The sequence below is a fragment of the Amblyomma americanum genome, chromosome 2 (genome assembly GCF_052857255.1).
Source record: "Amblyomma americanum isolate KBUSLIRL-KWMA chromosome 2, ASM5285725v1, whole genome shotgun sequence".
NCBI lineage: Eukaryota > Metazoa > Arthropoda > Arachnida > Ixodida > Ixodidae > Amblyomma > Amblyomma americanum.
Genome location: NC_135498.1, coordinates 86996026 through 87021056, shown reverse-complemented (window position 1 = coordinate 87021056; position 25031 = coordinate 86996026). Strand labels below are relative to the sequence as shown.

Sequence of the window (25031 nt, the reverse complement as noted above, 5' to 3'; positions counted from 1 at the left end):
AACTACTGAGCCATTGCAGTGGCGGGTTTAATTTGTGCACCAAACTTATTCAGCACTTAATACAAGCATAGTAGCATCTAGCAACAGTTCGAAGTACTGAGCACATCTTACTGTTACTATTGGTTTAGGAATGGATACTTGAAAGTACTGCTTCCCACGACTGCATTGGTCGCCTGCCTTACGATGGTGATAAGCGACCAGTGTGATGGCTTGTAACAGAAAAGAGCAGCAGCATACTGTGGTTATAGGAAAAATGCACGAGCGATCGGTGTTCCACCGCTCATCTCCATAGAGCAAACACCTTTAAGCTAGCTTCATAAAGACCGAAGATATTGGCGATTAAAAATGATGCTCCTCCCGTCCCCTACCCTCAACATGTACAGTACTCACGGATTGAAATAGGACATTCGGAGCGCGTGGCCGTCGCTTCATGGAGCGCCGCCCGTAGATGCTCATGGAACCAAGGTGGTGCATTGTGGTATGGCGCGAGGGGGAGAACATCTACAAAGCAGAATTGTTCCTTCCAGTCGCCAACGAGCCGGCCTGTGGTTTACCACATGCCTGCGTGGCACTGCAAGGCTTGCGCTTCGAATGTCCTATTTCAATCCGTGAGTACTGTACATGCCAGCGCACCAGAAATAAAAATTAAGGAAACAGGTCGGAGCTGCACCCCACTATGCCTCATCCCGCCATTCAATAATTTGGACGTTCGTTTAATTTAGACGTTTCCTGGGTCTGTTGAAGCCCGAATTAATAAGGTTTCAGTGTATATTTTAGAATGAAGAAACGGCTTGTCAACTTGTAATGGCATGTGTCTTTACAGTGCAGAGTCGATCACACTTGTCTAGAGTGCTCAAGAGGTGCCATCCAGGGGAAATAAAGCGGAATTCTAAAGCAGGTATTGACTTTCACTGATAATGGATGCACTGGAGAGCAGCAGAATAGACACGTGAACCGCACAGGTACCAGCGCCTTACCGCTAGCAAAGCAGCTGCGAAAAGATTTCACTTCATTTGCTCCGCATCACATCGCCCGAGCGCTCTAGACAGGTGTGATCGACTCTGTGCTCCACAGACATGCACGCACACACGGGCAGATGCATGTGTTCTTAATTTATGCCCTTGCAGGACTGGAACCCCTGGTGCCGTGAGATCCCCTGGGTGACCTTCACGTCACACCACCTGCGTGCCACCTCGGTAGGCGGCGCCCACCACGACGTGGCGCTCTTTTCACGCGCGCTGGTGGAGGCAGTGTCGCAGCTGGATGCGTCACAGGCTCCCCCGCCGTCGCTGGTGCGCTGCACCCCCTGCCGCGTGCTCTACGAGCCGATCGTCGTCTGCAGCTACGTGGGCGTGGCAGCCGCCTTCCACAACACCACCCAGCTGGGCTTCTTCAAGGCACGCGGCAAGGTCAGCTTCTGAGCCCCGCCTTCGGTATCGCCCTGTCCTGTCCAGCCATGCTCCTGCTTGTGTGGTCAGCTGCGTCATTGTGCTGCGTGCCCTGGACTCCGTTTCTGGCTTTGTTCGTCTGCCTGGTTGTGAGCTTTGGCTTCTTCTCTGTAGAGTTCAGCTGATGCTGGAAGCGGCGGACAAAATGTGTTTAGTGCTTTGCCAAGCATTGCAGACGGAGACAGATCAGACAGGACTTCAGTGCACTTTATGTGGTCTTGGAACATGCTGAGGAGGCAGCGTGCTGGAGGCATGTACAGCATGAGAGCAAGAAGGCGCATGTGATCTTTTTTTTCTTGATGCAGACTCTGTTTGTAGACGTTTGCTTGCGAGGGAAGTGAGGGCTTGCGGGTGATAGTGGCGTGGTGGTATCACAGTGAATTTGCAAGCATCCACGTGGAAGAGGACGAGGCATAGCTGAGTGTTCAGTAATCCATCAAAAGTGTCACCAAACTTTGTAACTTGCCAGTAGCGTGCGCCACGGCGCTGGTATGCAGAAGCTGTGCACGAGTGAAGAGGACTGCAATGGAAAAAACGGAACGAATCAAGTTCATTAGCAGCGGGAACAGTCGCATGGTAGAAAGCACCAGATGTGTTCTTGCTAGTTAACGTATGAGCCACATCTTCATTGCAGGACTCCAGTAAGCTCTCTTTTGCGCTAGGACTTATCACAGGCAATGTGCTGAGTTGCGAAGCAGTTGGAGAGCCACAAACCTACACAACTTCTGCATTGACTGCTCTGTGAATCTGTGGAGTCAACAGCACTCCATGAGGGGCTGCATTCTTTGTGATTAGTGTGGGCGTGACATCTGCTGGCTTCTCGCCAGCTCTATCGTCTACCCTTGGGCTGGCAGGTGTCGCGGAGAAACAAGATTCTTTTTCCACAACTTTGTGTGCCCTCAGCTCAGGGGAGCCAAGCAACAGCAGGGACTTTTGGAATGCAAAAAACCGTAGAGGTTTGCTTGTTGAGGGGAGCCAGAGAAGGATGTGTCCTTGGCTGGCTGGACTCCACTTGCATAGCATTCGGCGTGCAGTGCTGTTAGTGCGCTGAGACATTTTGACGGTTGCATGTTTTGCAGTTCCCTCTTCTATCATCTGGCTGTGCTGATTTTCAATGCAGGTGTAATTGTGGAAGGCGCACTTATCATTGGGAGTGGCCGTGTTGCATGCAGGTTGTATGAAAGGGCGGAGATTGATGTCGGTCCTTGGTTACTCTGAGAAAACTCTAGATGAAAGACGAAGAAATTTGTGGAATCCACTTCGTGTACCGTATTGAAAGCTCTGATGATGCTTAGTGGGCAGGCTGGGTGGCAACTGTGGCAAGGCATGTATGTGATTGCTGCTGAAAGCTGACCAGTGCCCACAGTGCTGTGAGGAATGAACACAAGAGACCATGTACATAGACTGTGTCTCTTTGTTTTAATGTTTCTTTTTTGCACATCGAAAAAGGCTGCGTGACTGCATAATGGTGACCTACAGTGTGACATCTTGAATCAGTGACAGTACTCTGAAGAATCCCTGGTGCACCCAAAGAAAAGAGCTGTGCATTTAAGCCATTCCTTTCTCCCTGCACTAGACCTATGTAGCCACATCTGTTGGTGTGCAGTCATCTGCATAGCTACTTCACAAAGTATATTCTTTAAGTCTGTTCCTTTCCTGAAACACGAAGAGGCCCAGGATCCAGTGATAGAGTAGTAAAGCTGGCATTTCAGGCACCCGTCTACTGTGTCGCTTTTCGTGTTCTGATGCACTTTATGTGCTCTGCACACATATTTCTGCGGTGCAGCGAATTTCACGTGCACAAGCCTCTCTCTGCAAAAAGCTCGGGCATCGCCAGTATTACATGCTGTCGTTGTTCAATTAAAACCTGCCCAGGATGCATGAAAGGCATCAGGTTCCTTAGTTCAGGGTGTCTTAAAGTGCCTGTGGTGCATTTGATCTCTCGTGCATTCATTAACTGGTCAGACTCTAGGTCTCCTGGTTACAGGTGGATTATGTCGCAGGTGGAGATGGTAACAGGTCTTGTCACTTTCTCCTGAAGGGTTTAGAAACCTCTTGATTCAGGAATGTAATGTCAGTAACAGCAGTGGCAATCACTATTTTGAGCCTGGAGGCAAACTGATTGCCTGCAGCATTTTTAATGTGCCATTTTCCACATGAATTACCACTTTTTTGTGCCAGTGTTTGGGTGCTGATAAAATCACCGAAGCTTTACTCTCATATCTGTCATTTCAAGAGGCCCTTATGAAACATGCGTTGTAGCTAGTGTGTGACGTCATGCCCTTAAGAAGGTAGTACATACTTACACTACTGCTATGTCTTACAAAGCATCCTTACAAAATGACCCCTTGAGATGCCTCTCTCTGACTTTGCTACCCTTCCCCTGATAACTGCTCTATAGCTTTAATAGACCAGTGATGCTAGTATTCATGCTTCATCAACATGAACCATTCTCCTCTCAGATGTACAAGGTAGGACTGGTCGTAATTTACTTCCTGGGGGTGATTTTGGCGGCCAGGAATCTGGCTGTTTTACTGCTAATTTATAAAGATATGTTGGGGACCTGATATTTAGTATGTGCTTATTTTATGTATGTTTTTGTTACTTTCCCTATATATATATATCAGTTTTATCCCATAACTTGTCACTTGATGCCTATCATGAGAAAACGGGCCCACAAACGAGTTTCTTACTTGGATGCATTGCACAGAGTTTGGAAGCCTCGCTGTATGTGGCCCGTGCAAGACCTAGAAAAGATTGTAATATCTCACTGATTGTCTTGTGATCATTTTTTTTTATTAATTGATGTTTACTTTTGTGGACCAGGCATGGCAATGGTCTGAGGTGGTTTTGAATCTTGAAAGGCACTGGTCTTGAATCTGTGGAGATATATTTAATTTTTTTCTTTTGTTTTTGCTCTAGTCACTAGCCACAGATGAGCGGCACTTGAAGCACAGGGCTCTGCATGTTTGCAGCTGGACTTTTGCAGCTTGAGCTGCTGTGTGTGTGATTAACTAACTGTGAGCTATCCTCGAAGCGTGCGTACTTCTTGCTGTGCGTAATACTGTGCACTAATTTCCGACTTATGCCATGTTGGTTGTGTCTTGGTGCTGGAGGGAACAAGAGAGCTACTACTGTGAGCTCAGTTGTGCTGTCGCCTTTTCTTGAGGGACAGCTGGAAACATATCACACTCATGCATTCCTGATGAGGTTTTCTGTCGTGGTGAATAGAAGGTAGGCATCGACAGTGTCTTTTGTGAGTTTCGAGTGGGTCTGGGAATGAATCTTAATGTTGTGCTTTATGATCGCACCTTTCTTCTGTGAGTTGATATGACGTGGAACAGGCTCTTTGGGAAACATAGCCTGAGCTTTTTTGCTCTGACTTTGTGTGCGTATGACGTGGCGAAAATTTTATCGCATGAGCTGCTTGCACGAGTTGTGAGCTGTTGGTATTGATTGATGGTCATGACGGCTGCATGGTGACGACACTGGAACTGGCTAGGTGACAATTATTCAGTCCTTTGGGTTATTTTGGCAGTTTGTAGACTGAGTACATGTGTTCACGGTGCTCAGTTGCGCATTGGGAACGGACTGCAGGGATGGCCTTTGTCATAGCCAGGCAGGTAAAAGCACACTGGGGTTGTGAATGTTCAACACCTGGTGCCAATTAGTGCAGAATTAGAATCTGAACTTTTCAGTGAAGTTGATGTGGCTGCAAAAAGTGATAACAAAATAAAGGGCCCATAGTCAACGAATGTAGGGGGTCCTCCTGTACAGGGAAACCACAAAGAATCAGTGCTGCACATCATTAACAAGGGTCGAGCAAAATTAAATATAAACATAGCACATTAAATTATTAACCCATAGTTGTATACAGGTCAAGAATGCAGTCGTGAATGCCACTCAAACGAGGCCCACCAGCCAATGCCATCGACCAGTTGCTGTGACGTTGCAGTTGCAATACAATGCAGCAGAGGCTAGGCTGGAAAGAAAGGGAGATGATCCTTTGTCCCCGTGTTGTGGGTAGTGGGTTGTTCGGGTTACGGTGCACAGGGATGCATGGGGGGAAGTTGGAGGGAGGGTGCAGGGTTGCTAGTCCTGAGGATCCCACGCCCCACACCACTGAGACAAAGGACGGTATCTTTTTATTTTCCTGCCCGGCCTCTGCTGTAGTGCAACAGTGACAGCACAGGAACTGGTCAACGGCATTGGCTGCAGGGCTTCCTTCGAGGGACATTAGCCGCTGCATTCTTGACTTGTATCTGACTGTAGTTAACACATCCATAGATAGAGAAGGGTATAACGTGAAAACATAACAAAGATTGAACCTATAAGAATGCAAGAATATAGAAAAAAAAAGAAAACTGACAGTAATGATGTTTATAACGTCAACAATGTTAATGATACAGATGTTGTTTCGTCACACTGCACAATATAAGAAAAGTATGGTACTAAGGTCATTGTGGTTTGTGTCTGTTTGGAATGCAGATGATATTCGCATAGTCAGTGCTCAGAAAGTGTTGTGGCAGTGACTTTTTACAGCTGGCAGAGATAGGGTTTCACAAGCTTTTGCACTGAAACAGTCGTTTCACCTGAAGTGGTTGGCAGCTATGCTGATGCTGCTGATGCTGCTGATGCTGCTGTTGTGTTCCGTTGCCTTTGACCCGGGTTGGACATCTTCATTCAGAAATCTTGGTTGCAAGATTGCTTTTTACATGTTTAGACTGTCAGCTAGCCTCCAAGTTACCTATCTACTCTAAAGCCTACATTCTCTTGTTAATATGCATGACGTTGCATGTTTGTTGTGTAATAATCGTACCCATCATTCTCAGTGATGGTCCTAGTAATAGTCACTTTTGTAGGCATCAAAGCAACCAAGCCCTTGAATGTTTGTTCACTTTAAGTGTCAATAATTCCAACTGTGAGTAAATGAAGTTTTGATGCATTAATAGCTCTGCAATAGACACCTTTAGCATACCGTGTATTGTGTTACTGGTACCAGTACCGGAGTACCGGGAGTCCACGTGCAGCCAATGCACATGTGCAAATCACCTTGACAGCGCCAGATGGCACCAGGTACTCGGCAACTGCACTCACGCCTGCAGCATCGGGATCAATTAGCGCATGTTCAGCGGCGGTGGGTGGGCTCCTGGTACTCCGGTAACGGTAACATTACATGGTATGCTAAAGGTGTCCGATATGTGTGGAAATCATTATGATCATTATGCCTTGGCCATTACAGTGGCTCAGTGCTTATGTTTCTCTGCTGCTGACGTGAAAGACTGAAGTTAAAAAACGCCAGCTATCTGAAATTATCCAAACCCCTCCACTGCGGCGTCTCTCATAACCTGAGTCACTTTGGGATGTTAAAATGCCCTAATCAAACAAACATTATGCCTTGCTAAGCTGAATGTTTTAAAGCTTGTACAGTTAAATGCTATGTATTACCAAGAAACTTCCAGGGCATATTTATTGTGATTGTATGTATGTTTGATATTTTAAAAAGTACTGTGCATGTAGTCGTTATACGCTAGTCATTTACATTAAAAGTTTAACGAGAAATGTGCATCTGATATCCTACATAATCTGGTGGTGTTCAGTTATGTGCTTTGAGTACATCTCAAGCAAGTCATTTTGCTGTAACCAATTTTTTTTTTTGTCAGACCAAAGGGGTATATCAGTTAAAGCAACAGGGTCTTAAGTTATGTTGTTCCTACTGTAATGATGCACCTGTGATGTGCAGGTAGGCTGCGTCTTACTCAATTTTTCTTTTTTTTTTTGTGATTTGGTATGCATGATGTATAGGGAGTATTCTTGACGTCATAACGGCCACCAGTTTGTTGTCGATGAAGCACTGCGAAAGGCTGCGGGCATGCCTAATGGGATTTTTGCTTCCTGCTGCGGCCTCCACTGCTGAAGCTACGTGCTGGACAACGAAACGGCGCCTGTGACGTCACTTGAATACTCCCTATAATAATGATTGCACTCCATATACCATTCATGTATATCTGCAGTAATACCACTTCATTGCAGCATAATCGGAGCAACTTTTTCCACAAAGAGGAGCTTGTAGATGCTGAATCTTGTGCAATCTTGACTTTCTGTCCTTGCAATATAATAAATAGCATGCATTTTTGGAGCCTCAACATGATAAGCCGCAGTGTGTTGTCCTGTGGTATACATGCCAAATTATTGCTTTACTTTTTATACCATCACTTTGTTCTAGGTATTAAAAACTTTGTATCGTTTGCTGATGCATTCAACATCCTGAGTTTGAGCAGGTCCATAGATGAAACTTCTTTTGTCTTCATGGAGCATTTCAAAAGTCATGTGGCACTGCAAAGCATTCTGGGAATCCAGGGCTACTGGTCTGGTCCTTCAGCCATCATTGGTTGTACTTGCTGCGTCGGTGGTGCTTTATAATTAAAGGTAGTTTCTGAAGCTAAGCTTTTCACAAAGGCTGTAAAAATAACTGCATAGAGCCCATTTTAAGTAGTTCTGAAGTTCTTAAACAGCAGGAAATGAAGTTGTGGTGCCTCACTCTTAATATAGCCACTGTTTTACGAAGTGAACAGGGTAGAAGAGAGCTGGAAAGAAGGGTAGGTGGAGAATGCTCATGGTCTGGGAGGGATCATGGGCAAATCGGTGCCATTTATGCCAAGGGCTGTTGTTACCATACCTGTTGCACACCTGCACACTGTAGGTGCCTTTTCGGACACATAGGTTGTGGCTCTTGCAAGTGCCATGGTAAATGCATTTTCTTTTATTTTGAAACATAGCCGATAGCTCTGTTTGCGGGCTTGAACATGGACAGTTATTTTGTGGCTTGTGGCTGAAGCGACCACAAAGCTAGGTCTAGTTCAGCAGTGACACTGCAGCGAATATTCTACCCATGGCGGTCATGCAGCGGAAGTGGTTGACAAGACACAACTTCAAAAATGTTCTGCACTGTCATATGACTTGCCGAAAAGGCTGACTGGTTGCCAGGAAACCGTTACGTAACTTGCACAGTGCCAGAAAAGGTTGAAAGTGGGCTACATGGCAAAAATTAATTTCTTGTTGTGCTGATTGAACTTGACTGAAACAAGGGGACAGTAAAACAAACGTGGACAACTCAGTGTCCACAGCGCTGCAAAGTGTTTCATCTATGCCCAGTTTTCGCTGTGTCCTTGTTTCATCCATGTGAACATGGTATTACAAGAAAATGCGCAACATATGTTGCATGTTATTAGCTTTGAAATGCAGGTAATGAGCATAATGTCGGCTTTTTAATCCAGTGTTGCTCCTGTTTCTTGAATATCTTACAAATTTAACACTTTTTAATGCAGTCCTTGGGCCACACTCTGTTTATCGTCATTTTGTTGCTTGGGCTTATGTCGCTAATGCCCAAGCATGACATTTTATTTACCTACCATATATCTTTCATCTGAAGTATTGCAACATTCCAGCGCTGGCATCTGGGTTATTTTGTCTCCAGTTTACTCAAGCACGGCAGTGTTATTGCACTGCCATATTACGAATTTTATTCATGTTAACCCATTTTATCTTTGGATGTGTATGCATTCCACCCACTTAGTAGTAAAAAATTCATGTTCTTAGCGTGCACTAGTATGCTGACTGTTTATTTCCCTCTGTGCGGGTTTGGAGCATTTGGATTTTCTTGTATGTTTTGCCTTAACTCATTGGTACGGTGCAGAGCTTTTTTTTTACAAATCAGACCTTCCCTTCATATACTCCGTTTCATACGTAGCAGGCAACGCTGCAAAGGCTGCGGAAGTAGTGCACCCACGAAACAATATTACTCCGCCACATCTCATTCGTTCTTTTCGAAACTTCGGTGAGTTTTAGGAGAACAATAAAGAGCGGTATAAACCGAAGTGGTAGCATTGAAAATCAAGCTCGAAGCTGTGAGACGCTCAGTGTTCGGGCCATCTGGCTGTAATTTTCACTTGGGGCGAACTACTTTTTGGGCACGGATGGAGTAAGAGCAATTTGCTCTACCAACTGCGTATCATACCGCCGCATGTAATTCTTGCTTCTCAAAGTCTCGATGAGTCACAGGATGAAATTGTAGCAAGAGGTAAACAAAGTCTGGGAGGTGCCAGCGATGGCACTTAAGTTTGGTCGCAACGAAATATGCTTGTGTTCACTTTGGTTGTACGCAGAACTAAATTTTTGGCGCGACTTAGCGCGCACGAACAGGCGTGCTAGCTTTGGCAGCGTTGCCCACAATGTATGAAATTGAGTATAGTACCATGCCAGATGTTGCCAAGAATGCAACTACCTGCCGCGATGGTTGAGTGCCTTTGGTGTTCAACTGTTGATCCAAATGTTGCGAGATCAAATCCCAGCTGTTGCAGCCGCATTTCGATAGTAGCGAAATGCAAGAACGCCCGTTTTCTGTGCTTTGCTAGCGCACACTGGAGAACACCAGGCGATGTAGATTAAACTGGAGGCCTCCACTACAGCATCGTGCGTAGCCCTTGTGTTGCTTCTGGACATTAAATCTCACTGTTAGCAACTTACCAAGGATAACTGGTTATGAGACGTCGACGTGTTCATGTTGCATTGCAGAAATTATGACTTTACTGCTGAAGTGTATCTATCCAGAGCAGTTCAAATAACGAAACGTTATTGACATTTAGTGCAGAGTTGCATGAAGCATCTGAGCACCGCATTTTAAAACCAGTGCTTTCCTCATTTGCAGTATCTGACAAGGCCTTAAGTGCTACCTGGTGATTTAACACGTTGTATTCAACACCGCAGTTTGCAAGGAATACAAAGGATCACCTTATGATTATCCTGTCTTTTGTTCAGTGTTAGTGATTTCATTGCTGTGTCGTCAGGGGCAGTGCCTGGCAGAGTGCAGCTTGGAAGTGCTGACTCAGCTGAAGGTTCAAATATGAAATGTGCTAGCGCTGTACTATAGGCTATTGATTCTGTTTTCTGCTTGCCACTTAGCATTATGGGAAAGAGAAAGGAACTGGCATCGAGAGCTAAGCAACTAGAGAGAGAAAAAGAGGGTGTTTTTTTGCAAAGAAAGCCACAGAAGCCTGCTTTTGTCCTCTTCTGGTATTTCCGGGCTTTTTCTCGTGCACTACTGGTGTGTAGTATGGAAGTGGTATGACATCGGTGTGTGTGTTGCGGCATGACCAGTCGTGTGTGCTTGTGTTGATGGCTCTCCAGGTGGCACCACTGTTTTTCCTGTCATTCACCACTGAAGCTGAATAAGCTGAACTGTGGAGCTGTTTTGTCCAGTGTGCATTGAATTTGAATGGTGGAAACATGCTGATTTCCTTCTTGTGGGCATTAGCTGCTACACTCTATGGTTATTTCATTGCTCCATTTGTGGTAGCTGTGGATTTGCTCGTAGAGTTTCCATGTTCTATGTTTCTATGTTTCCATTGTGCTTGTTATTTGTGCTGTTATATGATACATGAAGACCTTGAACATGTGTAAACCTGCTGTGATAAGCATGAAATTGGTGCTCTGTGTCTAGATCTAAAGATGAGATTTCCTTTGATATGATTATTTTGTTTTGTTTTAAATTGTGCTATTTTTTCTCATTCATTTGAAAAATGAAGCCGTCATGCACGTGATGTTTTCCTTTCGATTGCCTGTCGCTGCTGCTTGGTATATAGGGGCTGTGGCCTAGTCAAGCTGTTCATGACAGTTTGTAGCTCCCTGTCACTAATTTTGGAGGCCGAAATCGAGTTATTATTATTATTATGTAGGCTGGGTAGCATGCATCATTTTTATGTGGGACATAAATATTGAGGGGAATTGCTGTTGTGCTCTGAATAACGCTTTTCTTTTCATGTTGTAACGGGTAACCTTGCATTCATACGTTTGTTCTCATGATGGATGAGTTCAACACATTTCGAGGCACTCATGATGGTGGCCCTCAAACTCTGCCCAAGACGTTTGCTGCTGTGTGTGTGTTGCCAGCAGCACAGGCTGTGGCGGAAGCTCGCACAGTGCACATCGCAGTGGTAGGCTGGCTGTTCTCAAAATGTGTGCATTTAGCTGCCATTCGAAGGTGTAGAGTTCGCTGCAGTGGCCAACATGTTTGAAGCCCTGTAATGATGCATTCCTTAGAGAGTATTAGTGCCGTGTAGACATACCCAGGTCAGCATATGCTAGACCAGTCAGGTGCCTGCTGCATGTGTGCAGTGGCAGGTGAGCTTACCCACCCGGCCACTGTGCATGCACTGCAGGCATCTTCATAAAAGTTAATTTAACACGGCTGCAGTAGAGTGAACTAGATTATTAAGTGCACATAATGTGGCCCTGTATGATGCGGCCATGTGTTGGGTCAATGTTCTCTCCCTCTTCATTTTGTTAGGCTCTCTGCTGGCTTCTCTTTCATCTGTGAAACAGACCAAGTTTGCAATAGCGGAGGGCCAGTTGCCGGCAATAGTTTATGGAAAACGTGTGCTCAGTAGCAAATTTATCTGCAGCGTCTCGTCATACTTGTGCTCATTTCAGGTGATATGTTTGTGTGACAACGCCACAGTAAACTTTGTTCTTTTTTTTATGAACGCCCGCATTCCGTAAACTTTTGCCGCTGACTTTTCACCTCCTGGCCACTTGGAAAAGTTTTTGGCAGTCCCTATTTTCCTCCTTTTGCAGGGTTTCTTTTGTTACTCAGTTGCTGTGTATACTGTGTCGTGTTGTGTAGAGCTGGCATTTTTGGACGAGTGTCCACTCTAGTCTGCATTTCCATGACACGAAAGCTGGTCACTGTTGACCTGGCCCAGGTAACTGGGTTCCAGCGAGTCAAGTACAGGTTTGTGGGCATGAGAGCAATCGGCTGACAAGTGCAGTGAAAGGTCAGGGAGCCTGAGTGTTCTGCAGTGCATGTCCAACTATCTTATTGATTTTGAAAAAGGAGGACTGGTAATTTGGTGGCCCAACTGCATGCCACCAATCCAGATGTATACACACCCTGTGCAGAGTTGTGGTGCATGAGTGTTAGGGTGTGCGTGTGTGTGTGGTCTTGTTTCCACAAACAGTGAAGTTGTATGGTGTGTAAAAATGGGTAATTCAATCTGTTTGTCACAATGCCTGACAATGCCATTGGTGAAGAGGTTTACGGCTGTTCACTTCGGTATTTTTTAATTTGTTTGAACAGGTCTGCAATGCCGTGAGTGTAAAACTAAAAGGTTTATGGCACTGTTAAACATAATGGCCTGATCTACGCAGTGAACCATACTGTCGTCTTGCTTTTGATTTTTATTTGGGTGTTGTGGACGCAACAAGGTCTGCAGCTTCACGCTGATGCCATTGTTTGCTTACTGTTGTATGTACTGTTACCAAATGTAGCTGTGTTTGTTTTTTTAGCCAGTTTGTGCTATCTTTCTGCATTGGTGCTGGCATGAGCTGCATCCCTTGTTGATTGTCTCTGTGCTGTATTGTTGTCTTGGCTGATGTGTTATGTGGTATACCATACACGCAGAAACACGAATGCCTTAAGCTCGGTACCCCTGCGGCTGGCTAAGTACGTAGCCTTTTCCTCCAGTGCCTGCATGTGTACGCATCCCCACGAGCCCCCGACCGGGCACATGTCTAAATAATCGAATCAAATAATCTAACTCTGAGGAATCATTGCCTCTTCTTGTTGCGTGGGTGTACAGGAATGTGTGTTTCTCACTTGTTGTTCCTCCCTCTATTATTTTCATTATACTTGAAAGAAAATAAAGTTATTTTGAATGGACCATGAGACATGGCTGATGTGTGATGCATCATCTTTACTTTCTTTTCACTTGCACATGAACTGTGCTGGTTTCTGATATTGCATTACCTGGTGATTAGATATTGCGTTGAAGTCTGTGGTACTAGTGAATTTTGGTTCACTTCTCGCAAACTGTTGAATTACCAGTCACAAATCATGAATGCTGGTCGGGATGAAGAGCAATACCGCCACAGTCCACGGACAGTGAGGGCAACTTCACTCAGTTATTGATGTTGGTAAAAATTGATTATAAATCTTTCTGGCTATGTGGACGTTTGTCTGGCAGCAAAAGGCGCATTTAGGGCTGAGAAAATTGAATTAAAAAATTCTCACCACTCGATTCAAACCTGTGACATCTACTCCGAAAAAGACTCCATGATCACTGTTTTCAAGTGAATGGCGGCATAGCATAACCTCTGGGATATGCTAAAAAAAATTTGGTGTCGACGCGTGTCAGTTCTTTCCAGTGGTGTTAATCGCGGGTGGGGGAAGGGGTCCTGACACCCCTTCGATTAGGGTAGGGGGGACACAGCATGCGAGTGCCCTCCCTGAGGTTCCTCTCGGGGGACTACTCGGTTGGCATCGAATGGTACGAGCGGCACACCCAAAACGGACAAGCCGTGGGAGCGAGGAGGCCTTTTAATTCTCTTTTTCGCAGAATCAGATGTTCACAAAACACTGCTGTCATAATTACAATATGCCAACAATCAAAGGACATGCCATGGCTACGTGGGATTGTATTTGACATCAAGCCTCAGCTTTTCTGATGTCGAGCCAAGCTATGATTGAAGCAGAGAGATTAAAGGGTAATCGTCATGCGTGTTCGAGGGTCGGCTCCACGCAAAACTCTCGAAGCTTTTTCGGGGTCTTTCTCTTGGTCGGACCTAGCGAACGTTTTAGCAGCGCGCAAGACATGCGCCGACAGGTGCGATTCTCGCCTTGGGGGCCTGCATAAAACTGCTTCATCTCGGCTGGCCATCTTTATTTAAAGGAAGTAAGTAAAACACATTGAGCAGTGTCTACTGCCTTCACTTTCAGTTTCTCAAAACTTCTGGTCCGAATATAAAATTGTCAATGCCCATTCGACCTTCTGGGGCTCACGCCTTTTATGAGCTAAAAATAAAGGAACATGCATACTGCGATTATAGAGTGAGCAAGCGATGATGGTCTAAGCGTATATTTCTTTTAGAGAAAATGGCGCAATCACTATCATTTCTCGTTGGACACCTCAACCACGACGTGAAGGAAGGGAGGGAGGAAGGCTAATTGGAGTGAAAGAGGTGCGGTACATAGTGGAACAGAATAATTTCTACGACCTGGGGATCTTCATCGTGCACCGACACCAAACAGCACATGGGTGCCTATGCGTTTCGCCTCCACCGAAACGCGGTCGCTGCTGTCGGGTTCGAACCCGCGGGTACTCTGGCTCAGTAGCCGAGCGCTCTACTACTGAGCCACCGCGATGGGAGCTGGTTAAATGCTGCTGAAATAGCACAACCGCTGAACTGGAATGTTTAACCGGCACAACGCAGGCTTTAGATTCGAGGAAAGCTGCAAAGTAACTTTGTACCCAATGCTAGAGGTCTGCATGGGCCGGTGTCTAGACTGGGACCAGACCTACTCGCCGCCGCTTCGGTTCGGACTCGACTGCGGTCCGCTATCAATTTATATAGATGATCGGCCTGGCCTGGCCCGTCCCGGTGCTCATTCGGTCGGGCCAATGCAGTCCCATTTGCTTTTCGTGACGAAACTTTGTATTGAAAAAAAAAGAACAACCAACAAGCAGTAAACAAACATATCTATGTATAGCAGCTGAAAAAGTTGCGGAAGCAAGAAGCGCAACCGCGGGTTCGTACCAGCAACGATCTGCCCACTCAAGCTGCAGGCACAACCGAACAAATCGAGCACTGCACGCCATCTAGCTCTTCAGTGGCTCGTGAGACGAGAGAAATTTGTAAAAACAGCAGCTGCGTTTTTATGGAGGCAAAACGCTAAGGCGCCCGTGTGCTGTGCGATGTCAGTGCACGTTAGAGATCCCCAGGTGGTCAAAATTATTCCGGAGCCCTGCACTACGGCATCTCTTTCTTCTTTCACTCCCTCCTTTATCCCTTCCCTTACGGCGCGGTTCAAGTGTCCAACGATATATGAGACAGATACTGCGCCATTTCCTTTCCCCCAAAACCAATCATTATTGATATTATTATTATTATAATTAGCGCAAGCGTAACCAGTTCTCCTCATAAACGCACTATAGGATGTTTAGCATCCTAGCACAATATATGAGAGCATTGTTGCGGGCTCTGAGTTTGATTAAGCGAGCAGGGTCAGGGGAGCAATAAACAGGTGTTCTTGTCTAGAGGTGCACGAGCTTTAAGTTTACATATATGGCAAGGAGACTTCGTACAGCGGTGAGAAATATATGGAATCATATTGTTTTCAAATAAGAAGAGATCGAGCTCCCCTTCGAGCAGGGCTGGTAGCTTTATAAAGACCTTGAAAACCCTCTCCAGATGCCAAGACAGGGGTTCGCAAACCCAAGGGCCGCATCCGCATGAGGTCCATTCGATTAGCGCGCACTACGTGAACGTTTCATCGGTTCAAGTTGGCGCCGTCTGCGCGGCGCCATTCGTTTCAAAAAAGTGCAGACGTTGTGCAGGTCTGGTTCAGGAAAACTGCATGCCCCTCCTCAGTGGTCGGTGCCGAAATCGTGCTGCTGCAGCCGCCATGGAAGCAGACGATGGCTATAGCGTGACGATGGCTTGTGCGTTGCGATAAACGCGGCGAAGGGACTCAGGTTAATCCGCTCGTCGACGAGACCGGTGCCCCAGTAGGGTCAGACTCGTACGGAGCGTCACTGCATGGGGACCTGTTGATCAGGCCTGTAACTACTTGCGGCGATTTCTGTTCTCTGTGTGCGCAGTGAACCGCGCGCGTGTCCAGCTACCCCACACGCGCGGTGGCAATATCACTGTGTCAACACTGTGCTGGTGTGCCCGCGTGGACAGACGCGCCAACACAGTGCGAAATTGGCGAAAGTGCCCGCCCGCCGGCCGTCACAATCGCGGCGGACGCACCGCTATTTACTGTTACTCGGCGCGCACACGCCTCTGTTGTGTTGCGTAAAAGAACACACGTGCGTTTCGCACCAGCTGTTGCGAGGTACACATGCATAGATCGAGGCTGGTTCATGGCAGCACTTCGCTGCGATGTTGTGTTCGAAAAATTTTCTCGCGGTTCGAAATCTCAGACAACCATATGGTATCCTCTGGACATCCACTCGATATTGCCCTGAAGATATCCGATATCCATATGATGCCCATAAATACCCACATGACGTCCATTGGACATCCTCTGGACACATGTTTGGTCGCAGAATGGAAATCTACAGAATGTCCTAGGAAGGTCCAATAAGATGACGAGAGGATATCCCGTGAACATCTTCAGAACATATTTTAAGTTTCCTTTTGACATCTTACTGACATCTCCTTTCAGTCTTCTGGATGTCCAGAATGACAGTTATTCCTATTGAGGAGGGTGTCCTGTCAAAATCTTCAGTACATATTTTAAGTTTCCTTTTGATGTCTTACTGACATCTCCTTTCAGTTTTCTGGATGTCCAGAATGACAGTTATTCCCATTCAGCATTACGTATGTGTGCACCCTGAACACCCCATCGAATTTAGGCCGTTGCTTCATGCGCATATAGAAAACTTGAACATACAAGCCAAAATTTTTTGGAATGCTTTATTTAACTCTGCTCAGTTTGCTCGGTCCATTTGCTTGGTCCATTTTGCTTCAGTCGCCACTTCCAGTGAGCTGTGAAAATAAGAAAAAGCATAAACTGATGACAAGCAAACCATGGAGCAGTTTTCAAGTAATGACTGATTCCAGGAAAGCTAGCCATAACTAAGCATGGCCAACAAGGAGACCTACATTTGAATCCTTTGAAGTATGTTACATTGAATAGATAACTGATGAGCAGAGAGCAGAGGTGAGCGTCGATTCACTAAGCATTTCATCAGTATCCAAAAGGCACCAAGCATCCTCACTTTCGCCAAAAGCATGTCATGCTTCGCGACTACGAATTACTATGAAACCTCACCCGTGGCAAATTCACATTAATACTGCCTAGAAGGTGGCCAACAGGTGCATGTTAAAAAATGAGGAACAAAAATAATTACATCACTGTCACTTTCAGAGTCACTACTGAGCACAGAATGTGTGCACGAATCCGAAGTAGAATCACCGTCACTTTTCAACAAAGGTATTTCAGCATTTTCTTGCGGTCAGATACAGAAGCCTCTATGCTGGCGGCCGTTGAGGTGGGCGACGCCAACGCTACCAGATTTCCAGGCCTAGCTGCACTCGATCATTCGTTTTGGAAACAGCTAGTCAATGCCACTTAAGCCATGCCACAGCCTTAATTGCTTAAGCTGCACTTGAACTGCCGGAACTGGCGCTGCACGCTCGCGGCACCTAAGCGGCACCACTTCAGAACTTTACATAGCTGGTACAGCGAGTGCAGGCGAATCGAGCGGACCTATGGTTTAAGCAAGGGTGTCCGAAAATACAAATCGTCTTCAATTAGTCAGCTTTTCGTAGGTCAGGAATGCAGGCGAAGATGCCAATATATACTCAAGTGGACTCAGTTAAGTGGAAAGCATCCACTGTTAAAGGGGCTCTGAAACGCCTTCCGAGGAGAGCACATTAACTCACTTAATCACTGCACTGCGTTGCCATGAAAACCAGAGCCAAATAATACTCTTCTACATGCAGCAGACGACCCACAATCACGCGTCAAAGTTGGCGAGCCCTTCCCGGCGACTTTTTCATTCTTGCACCCTCCTCCGTCCCCCGCATCTGCGTAGACAAGGTGAGAGGTCGCCATTGGTTAGATCCTTTCAGACGTCAGGCAGCTACCGTGGCCGTGGCCAATAAGCCGCTTATCTTCGGAGGGTCGGGAAGCTCCGCTCCCAGAGGGGGGGGGGGGGGGGGGGGGGGGTCGGCGAAGGAGCGCCTACCTTCCAGCGTGCAAAAAGTGACGAGAGGAGAGGGAAAGGCCCGAAGACGCTGAAATTCAAACTTTAACTGCAGATAACACATCTTCTACAAAACACATTTAAAAAGTCCTTGCTGGACACTATTCGTGAAGCGGCATGCTTCAATATCCCAGGCATGCCGCAACTTTATTAGAGCCCCCTTCACAGCCCCTTTAAGCAAAGCGACACACCAAAGAACTGTGCACGCGGGGCTTTTTGCAAGATTCGTAACTTTTCAGTAATGGCCTTTCGCCAGAGGACGTTTTGGAGCCTTCATTCGTCGACTGTTCAATTTGCTCCTCTGTATCGCTCCGCGGTCAGCGGGACTTCAGCTGCTGAAGGCGGCGGCTTTGTCGGTACTTCGCGCTATACCCGCATCTGGAACATATGTTAGTCTTGGGGAGGGAGAGGGGGAGCTGTGTACCGACCCTGATCAGTTCAGTTCAGTTCAGAAAATTTTTATTTCCGGCAGATGGTGGTCTCCCTACCCCCTCTCAGGCTCGGCCGAAGCCTAAGCCCGATTAGGAGAAGAGGCCGTCGGCTGAGGACGGTGTAGCTGATGCTTCACGGCCTCAGCCGCCACGCGGGTGGCTTTGCGCTGCGCGTTGGGGTCCTCGCTCCGCAGCAGCGCCTCCCAGGCTTCAAAACTATTTATTTCTTCCTTAGCCCCTGGTGAGCTAAGACATTCCCAAGTAATGTGGTTTAGTGTACCCCTTTCCCCACAGTCGATACATTTTTCGTCACCCGGGTTCTTAGCAATTTTGACTGGCGATATGTATACACCTGCTTGGATCCTCCTCCAGATATACGCCTCTTTGTGAGTGAGGGATACGTCTGGAGCAGGGTATATTCTTCTTCCTAATTTGTAACCATCCGTAATTTCCTTGCACGTGATTGGGGCATACTTAAGATTTGTGCAGACCGATTGCTCCGCTGCTGCCCGGATGTAGGTTACTCGGGCTAGCATGAACTGAACTATCGTTGGACACCTGAACCACGCCGTAAGGGAAGGTATGAAGGAGGGAGTGAAAGAAGAAAGGAAGAAAGGTGCCGTAGTGGAGGGCTCCGGAATAATTTCGACCACCTGGTGATCTTTAACGTGCACTGACATTGCACAGCACACCGGCGCCTTAGAGTTTCGCCTCCATATATACGCAGCCGCCACGGTCGGGTTTGAGCCCGGGAACTCCGGATCAGTAGTCGAGCGCCCTAACCACTGAGCCACCGCGGCGGGTGAACGTTTAGCTCCACCTCGGTATACTCATTCGGCTGATAGTGTTTGGTGGCATTAAAGGCCTGAATGCTCCTTCCTCTGTTCACAATATCAGGCGACTGGATATATCCGAGGTGGAGCTGAAATGAAATTTGGTTTTTGGGGAAAGGAAATGGCGCAGTATCTGTCTCACATATCGGCGGACACCTGAACCGCGCCGTAAGGGAAGGGATAAAGGAAGGAGTGAAAGAAGGAAGGAAGAAAGAGGTGCCGTAGTGGAGGGCTCCGTAATAATAATTTCGACCACCTGGGGATCTTTAACGTTCACTGACATCGCACAGCACACGGGCGCATTTGCATCTCGCCTCCATCGAAACGCAGCCGCAGTGGCAGTAAACGTTTTTCCTAAAACTTGCGTCCTGGAAGCTTTTGTGACGAATAGTACATATCGTTCCTTGGGATCTTCTCGCTCATAAAAGCGCCGTTTTTGGTGACAGTGGTCACTTTGTAATTATAGTGTGTGGAAACCGGTCCATACAGGCCAACTTCAATTTTTAAAGCGAAAGCTTTATTGGCCGCAAACTCGCGATTTCGCCGTGGCGGTACTCCATCGAGGCACGTGACGTCACAGCGCGCGCCTCGCCGCGGAAGGTTATGGTGAATTTCAATCGCAGGCCCGGATTGGTCTGCACGCTCTGTGACAGAGCGCCTGAATCCGGCGCAGAGCGCGCGACCTGAAATTGCGATTGGAGTACATTTGCTCTGGCCAGAGCATGTAGGTGGCGCTCGCGAACTGCTGGCGCAAGTACCCGTCCTTCCTTGCGCTTGCCCGCGCTTTTCGCGCGCGCCGTCGTCTGCTTTTCGACCGTTGCTGCAAGAGGTGAAGACTACACCCGCTGCCTTTTGAGATGGAGGTGACACCTGAAGTTTATGACAAGCTACTGCTGTGCGACTCGCTGTCGTCAAGCAGAGCGAGCGCCAGTGCGCGATTCACTTTTGAGTCCATAGCGGCGGGCGGAGGTGAACGCCTGCTACGCAGCGCGGAGAGTAGCCGGCGCGGCGGACGCGACAAGCCGCCGGAAATGGGGGGCGCTGCTAGTGCCGCTAAAAAGAACGTCACGCAAACTTCCGGTCGGATCCGCCGATTTCGGCGGAGCAATCTCGGCTCGGCAACCGCTCCCTGTCCACCATTGGAAGACGCGATCCGTGGCTCAGATCTGCGTTTGGAATACAGTTGCTCCGAAAAGAGCAGAAAACGTTGCTCCCGAAGTGCTCCAACTCTGCGATTGGAAGTCACCATTACTGTGCTTCGCGCGCTCGCCGCGCCATCTGGCATGACGTAACACCGCGCCGCTCGCCGCCGCCGCCGTTTGGTAGGACGTGACACCGCGTTCCTCGTCGTTGCGCTCGCCTCCGCTCACTTCGACAGCTGCGTCGCACGCGTGGTAAGATGTTATAGGATTGAAAAGGAGAGCTGGCGTGCTCCGCAACCACAGTTGAGGCGACAGTATGGACGGCGACAATTCTGATAAGCTGGAGGAGGCCTGGAATCGACAGCGGAACGAGATGAAGAGGAAACTAATCGCCCAGGAAACAAACGAACAGCGCGCCGAACGACTGGCGAAACGCCGCCGTGAATATGCCACCGCGAGACAGGCACGTTTAACGTCCGGTGTCTCGACCGCTAGCAGCAGCGACAGCAGCCGGAGGAGACACCTGAGTCCTGCTTCACTGAAGACGGCCCGTGATCAACGATGGAATGCGACCAAGAGACTTCAGCGGCGGGCTCAAGAAAGCGAAGAACAACGTACCGTTGGCCTAGAGAATAGGCCTAAGAGTGACGCGACCCCTTCAATCCTTGGATAGCCTCGGTGCTGAAATCAAACATGGACCTACAGGTCATACTGGACGTTTATGCCTGTGCTTCATACGTTGTGGGATATGTGAACAAGGCCAACCGGGGAGTTTCACACTTGCCTTCGCTACATATATCCTTGCATAGCCGAACTAAGCCACTGCCATTTTTTTCCTCGGTGCCCCTTTACGAACTCAGCCGTGGTGGCTCAGGGTAGCCGAACAGTATGACCAGGCAGGAACGTCCGCATAGGCACTGCTCAGATCGGCCATCGGTGCCGCAGATCGTGGTAGCAAATCTTGCTACCTTGTATACGCAATGCCTGGCGACCTCGAGCGTACCAGTACCTTGGAAGAAGGCTAATGATTATCCTAATCCACAGGAAAGGGTACGCCAAAGACTTGAAAACTATAGTCCCATAGCTCAATTGCTGTCCGCTGCTTACAAAGGTTTTATAGTTATGAGTCTAATATTATATAACGTTTCGAAGACTACATTAAAGGAGTGTTTCTTTAGAGCGTTAAAATAGCGTTTTCCATGTAACACACAATGTTATATGTTAATTTTTAACGTTCATGTAACATTACAATGGAACATGTAACATTACTGCAACTGACATAACATTTTTATAACACTATTCTAATGTTCGGTGCTACCCAGTATATATAGTTGCGCTGACAAATTAGAATGGGTATCGGAATGGCAAACGCAGATAACTTTTGAAAAATGATTTATTGATACGTTGTGTAGTACCTTAAGGACGACTACGCAATAATTATATATAATTATAATTCCATATCACTGCCCACAAATTTACTCTTAATATGCCACTTAAGTGGCACATTAAGAGTAAATTTGCGTGCAGTGATGAAAAGGTTCCCCACTACATCTTGTTGGAGTAAAACACAGACAGCAACTAATTTCATCGTGAAAAGAAAAAAATAATTGCACCTTTTTAGAACTTGGAGAAAAGCTTAATTGCCTTGCCCTCGATTGCATTTCAAGAAAGAAATGAGATCTTGACCCAAATATTAGACACCTGTGCCCGAACAAGCTTGTCGGTCAGCTGCAAACAGCTGTTCATGCAGTGCGAACCAAAGGGAAACAAAAATGCGGTGCCGTGACATGCAACACCATGACTGCAGCCTTCGGTTAAGCACAGAAGTCAGACAGCCGATAAGCCACGGCCGTGAAATGATGCAGCGCCAGACGTTCGGGAGTGGCAGGGGCCGCCTCCGGATGGCTCGGTTCGCCCGGTGACGTCACGATGCGTCACTCGTGGGCGCGTATAATTTTGCGCTCCTTCTCCTAGGTTTCGTTTTCGCGCGTCGAAAGCCGCCATAATTGCCAGCGCTGCGGTGCTCGATGAGTGTTCTTTTCTTGTCGTTTAGTATCCAATATGGCATTCCCTTCGCCGGAAGCTCATAATTGCAATTTCAAAATACCTCCTACCTGCTATAATTAAAAAGTTAATAGGTAATTTTAGTTAATTATTAAGTTAATTGGTATCCCTTAGAGCTCCTTATTTCTCTCGACACATAACACAACAGTCCCAAGGAAATCTGCATGAAATTTTAATTCTCCTATATTTAAAAATTGCGTAAAGTCTTAGGTGAAATACCCTGCACATAGCATACATAAATTATGAGAAAAAGCATTTGACTCGGTAAAAACCTCAGCAGTCGTGCAGTCATTGCGTAGCAAGGGTGTAGAAGAGGCATATGTAAAGGCACTGGCAAATATATTTTGTGGCTGCACAGCCAACATAGTCCTCCATGCGGAATGTGACACAATCCCAATCAGTAAAGGAATCGGGCAGCTCGACACGATATATCTCGCGTGCTTGCAGGTGGTATTCAGAGAACTTTATTGAGAAGAGTTGGGGGTGGTATTCAGAGAACTTTATTGAGAAGAGTTGGGGATATAAGCTAATTCATTGATGAGATTGCCTTGCTAATGAAGTAACTCCGGGGCGGACTGCAAAGCATTATCGAGAACCTAGACTGGCAAAGCAGAACATCGGGCCTAAAAATTAATATGAAGAAGCTTATGTTCTGTATGTTCTGTATGTTCAGTACTTTCGGAATGGCACAACAGATGTCGATGGGCAGCGAGGTACTATTGCAAGTTGTCAGGAAATACGTCTACTAATGGCAAATAGAAGCCGTTGACTTGGACCACGAGAGTGAAGTATCCTGGCGAATAAAAAACAAGTGCATTTCGCAGAAATTTTCAGGCGATGGATAGCACCTTTAGCAGTATCCCTCAAGAACAAGGTATACAACAGTTGTATTATTTTGCCAGTACTTACCTATGGGGCGGAAACTTGGAGACTAACGAAAAGGATTCAACTTAACTTAAATTGAGGACAACGCAGCGGGCGATGGAAAGGAAAATGATAGATGCAACATTAGGAGACATGAAGAGAGCAGAGCGGGTCAGGGGACAAATAAGAGTTAATGTTTTCCTAGTTCAAATAGAGAAGAAATGGGCATAGGGCGTGTAGTGTGAAGGCAAGGTAGCCGATCTTCGTTAAGGGGAACGGAATGCATGGATTCTAAGAGAAGGCAAGCGCAGCAGGCGGCGGCAGGAAGTTAGATGGGTGGATGAGTAGTAGTTTGTAGTTGGGCTAGTTGGTTGTTTAACACTGGAGTAGATTGTAGGCGCTACATAGTTTTACAAGAGAAGAAGAGAAATCAGGGAAGACGCTCAACACGGTTAGGCGCGTACCGCCAACTGAATGTTTATTCACGAACAAAACGTTTTATTTTCCTCCATGTCAGGAATAGTGTGTGCCCCTGATCAGGTTCAACGTCTTCCCTGGGTGCTCTTTTCTTCTATGCAGCGCCGACGATTTAATCCAGGGTGGATGGGGTTTATGTTTGGGAGACAAGATGGCTACGGCTGGCCGTCATATAGTAGGTGTAGTAGGTTGATGGTGATGTTTGTTTTGTGTGCGAGAGCCTGGAGTGTAAAGTAGAGGCTCAGGTATGCAGTTATCCAATGTTTTCGCAAGTTGTTTCTTTGCGGTATTAAGGCGATAGCCTTTAATGGTACATACTCGCGTTGACCGTCCGTCCGTTACATCGACACCTAGGTCACGTGATTTTAAGCTACATAACAAACCTCACGTCGCGTCAGGTCAATGGTCACGTGACGCGCTGCGCATGCGCAGCGTGACGTCACCGCTTCCTCTGCCACGCTCGCGCCAGCTGCTCTTCTCTGTCGTGAAATCAATTCAAGCGCGGCAAATTCAAATCGGTGCAATGAGTTGCAAGCGGCTTTCGTCTTCCCGCAGTTAGATATCTAAGCGCCTCCAACGAATTTTTCAAGTCTCGACTAATATGGAGTGTGAGCGAACATGTCACGTGCCCGCGTGCACGTGGCAGTTTAACCACGACATGCAGCCCATCCCAGAGCGGTTTTTGATGCTCTTCAATATACGACTATCTCCACGTGTCTTGTAGCAGCTGACGACCACGCTTGAAGAGTTTTGTGCGACATGTGACCGGCTGCCAATTGTTGCTAGTTTTTTTCCCCAGAAATGGAATTCTTTGTATATTTGTAGTAGAGAAATACATTTTTGTAACAAATGAACTTCTTGACTGCCCTGAGACACATTGTGACCCTTTGACTCCTCCTCATGGCTCAGACTTCTCAAAACCGCAGTCACGAGCGCGGCAGACATCCAGCATCTGCACGTACCCTACAGTTAAGTGCGCACTAAAGAGCCCACAATTCCT

The 25031-nt window shown here is 47.0% G+C and overlaps 1 protein-coding gene across 4 annotated transcripts in view; it reads left to right on the top strand.

Annotated features, from left to right (window-relative positions):
• The window catches only part of LOC144121553 (tumor protein p63-regulated gene 1-like protein), a 60430-nt gene that overhangs the window by 29103 nt on the left and 6296 nt on the right, over nt 1-25031 (top strand). For 2 of the 4 annotated variants that reach the window (XM_077654824.1, XM_077654822.1), the window contains one exon: nt 1128-1409. In XM_077654824.1, the coding sequence (XP_077510950.1) occupies nt 1128-1409 (282 nt within the window). Of the gene's footprint in view, nt 1-1127; nt 5799-25031 lie in introns of those variants that run through there. The other 2 variants (XM_077654825.1, XM_077654823.1) reach the window with 2 other exon arrangements.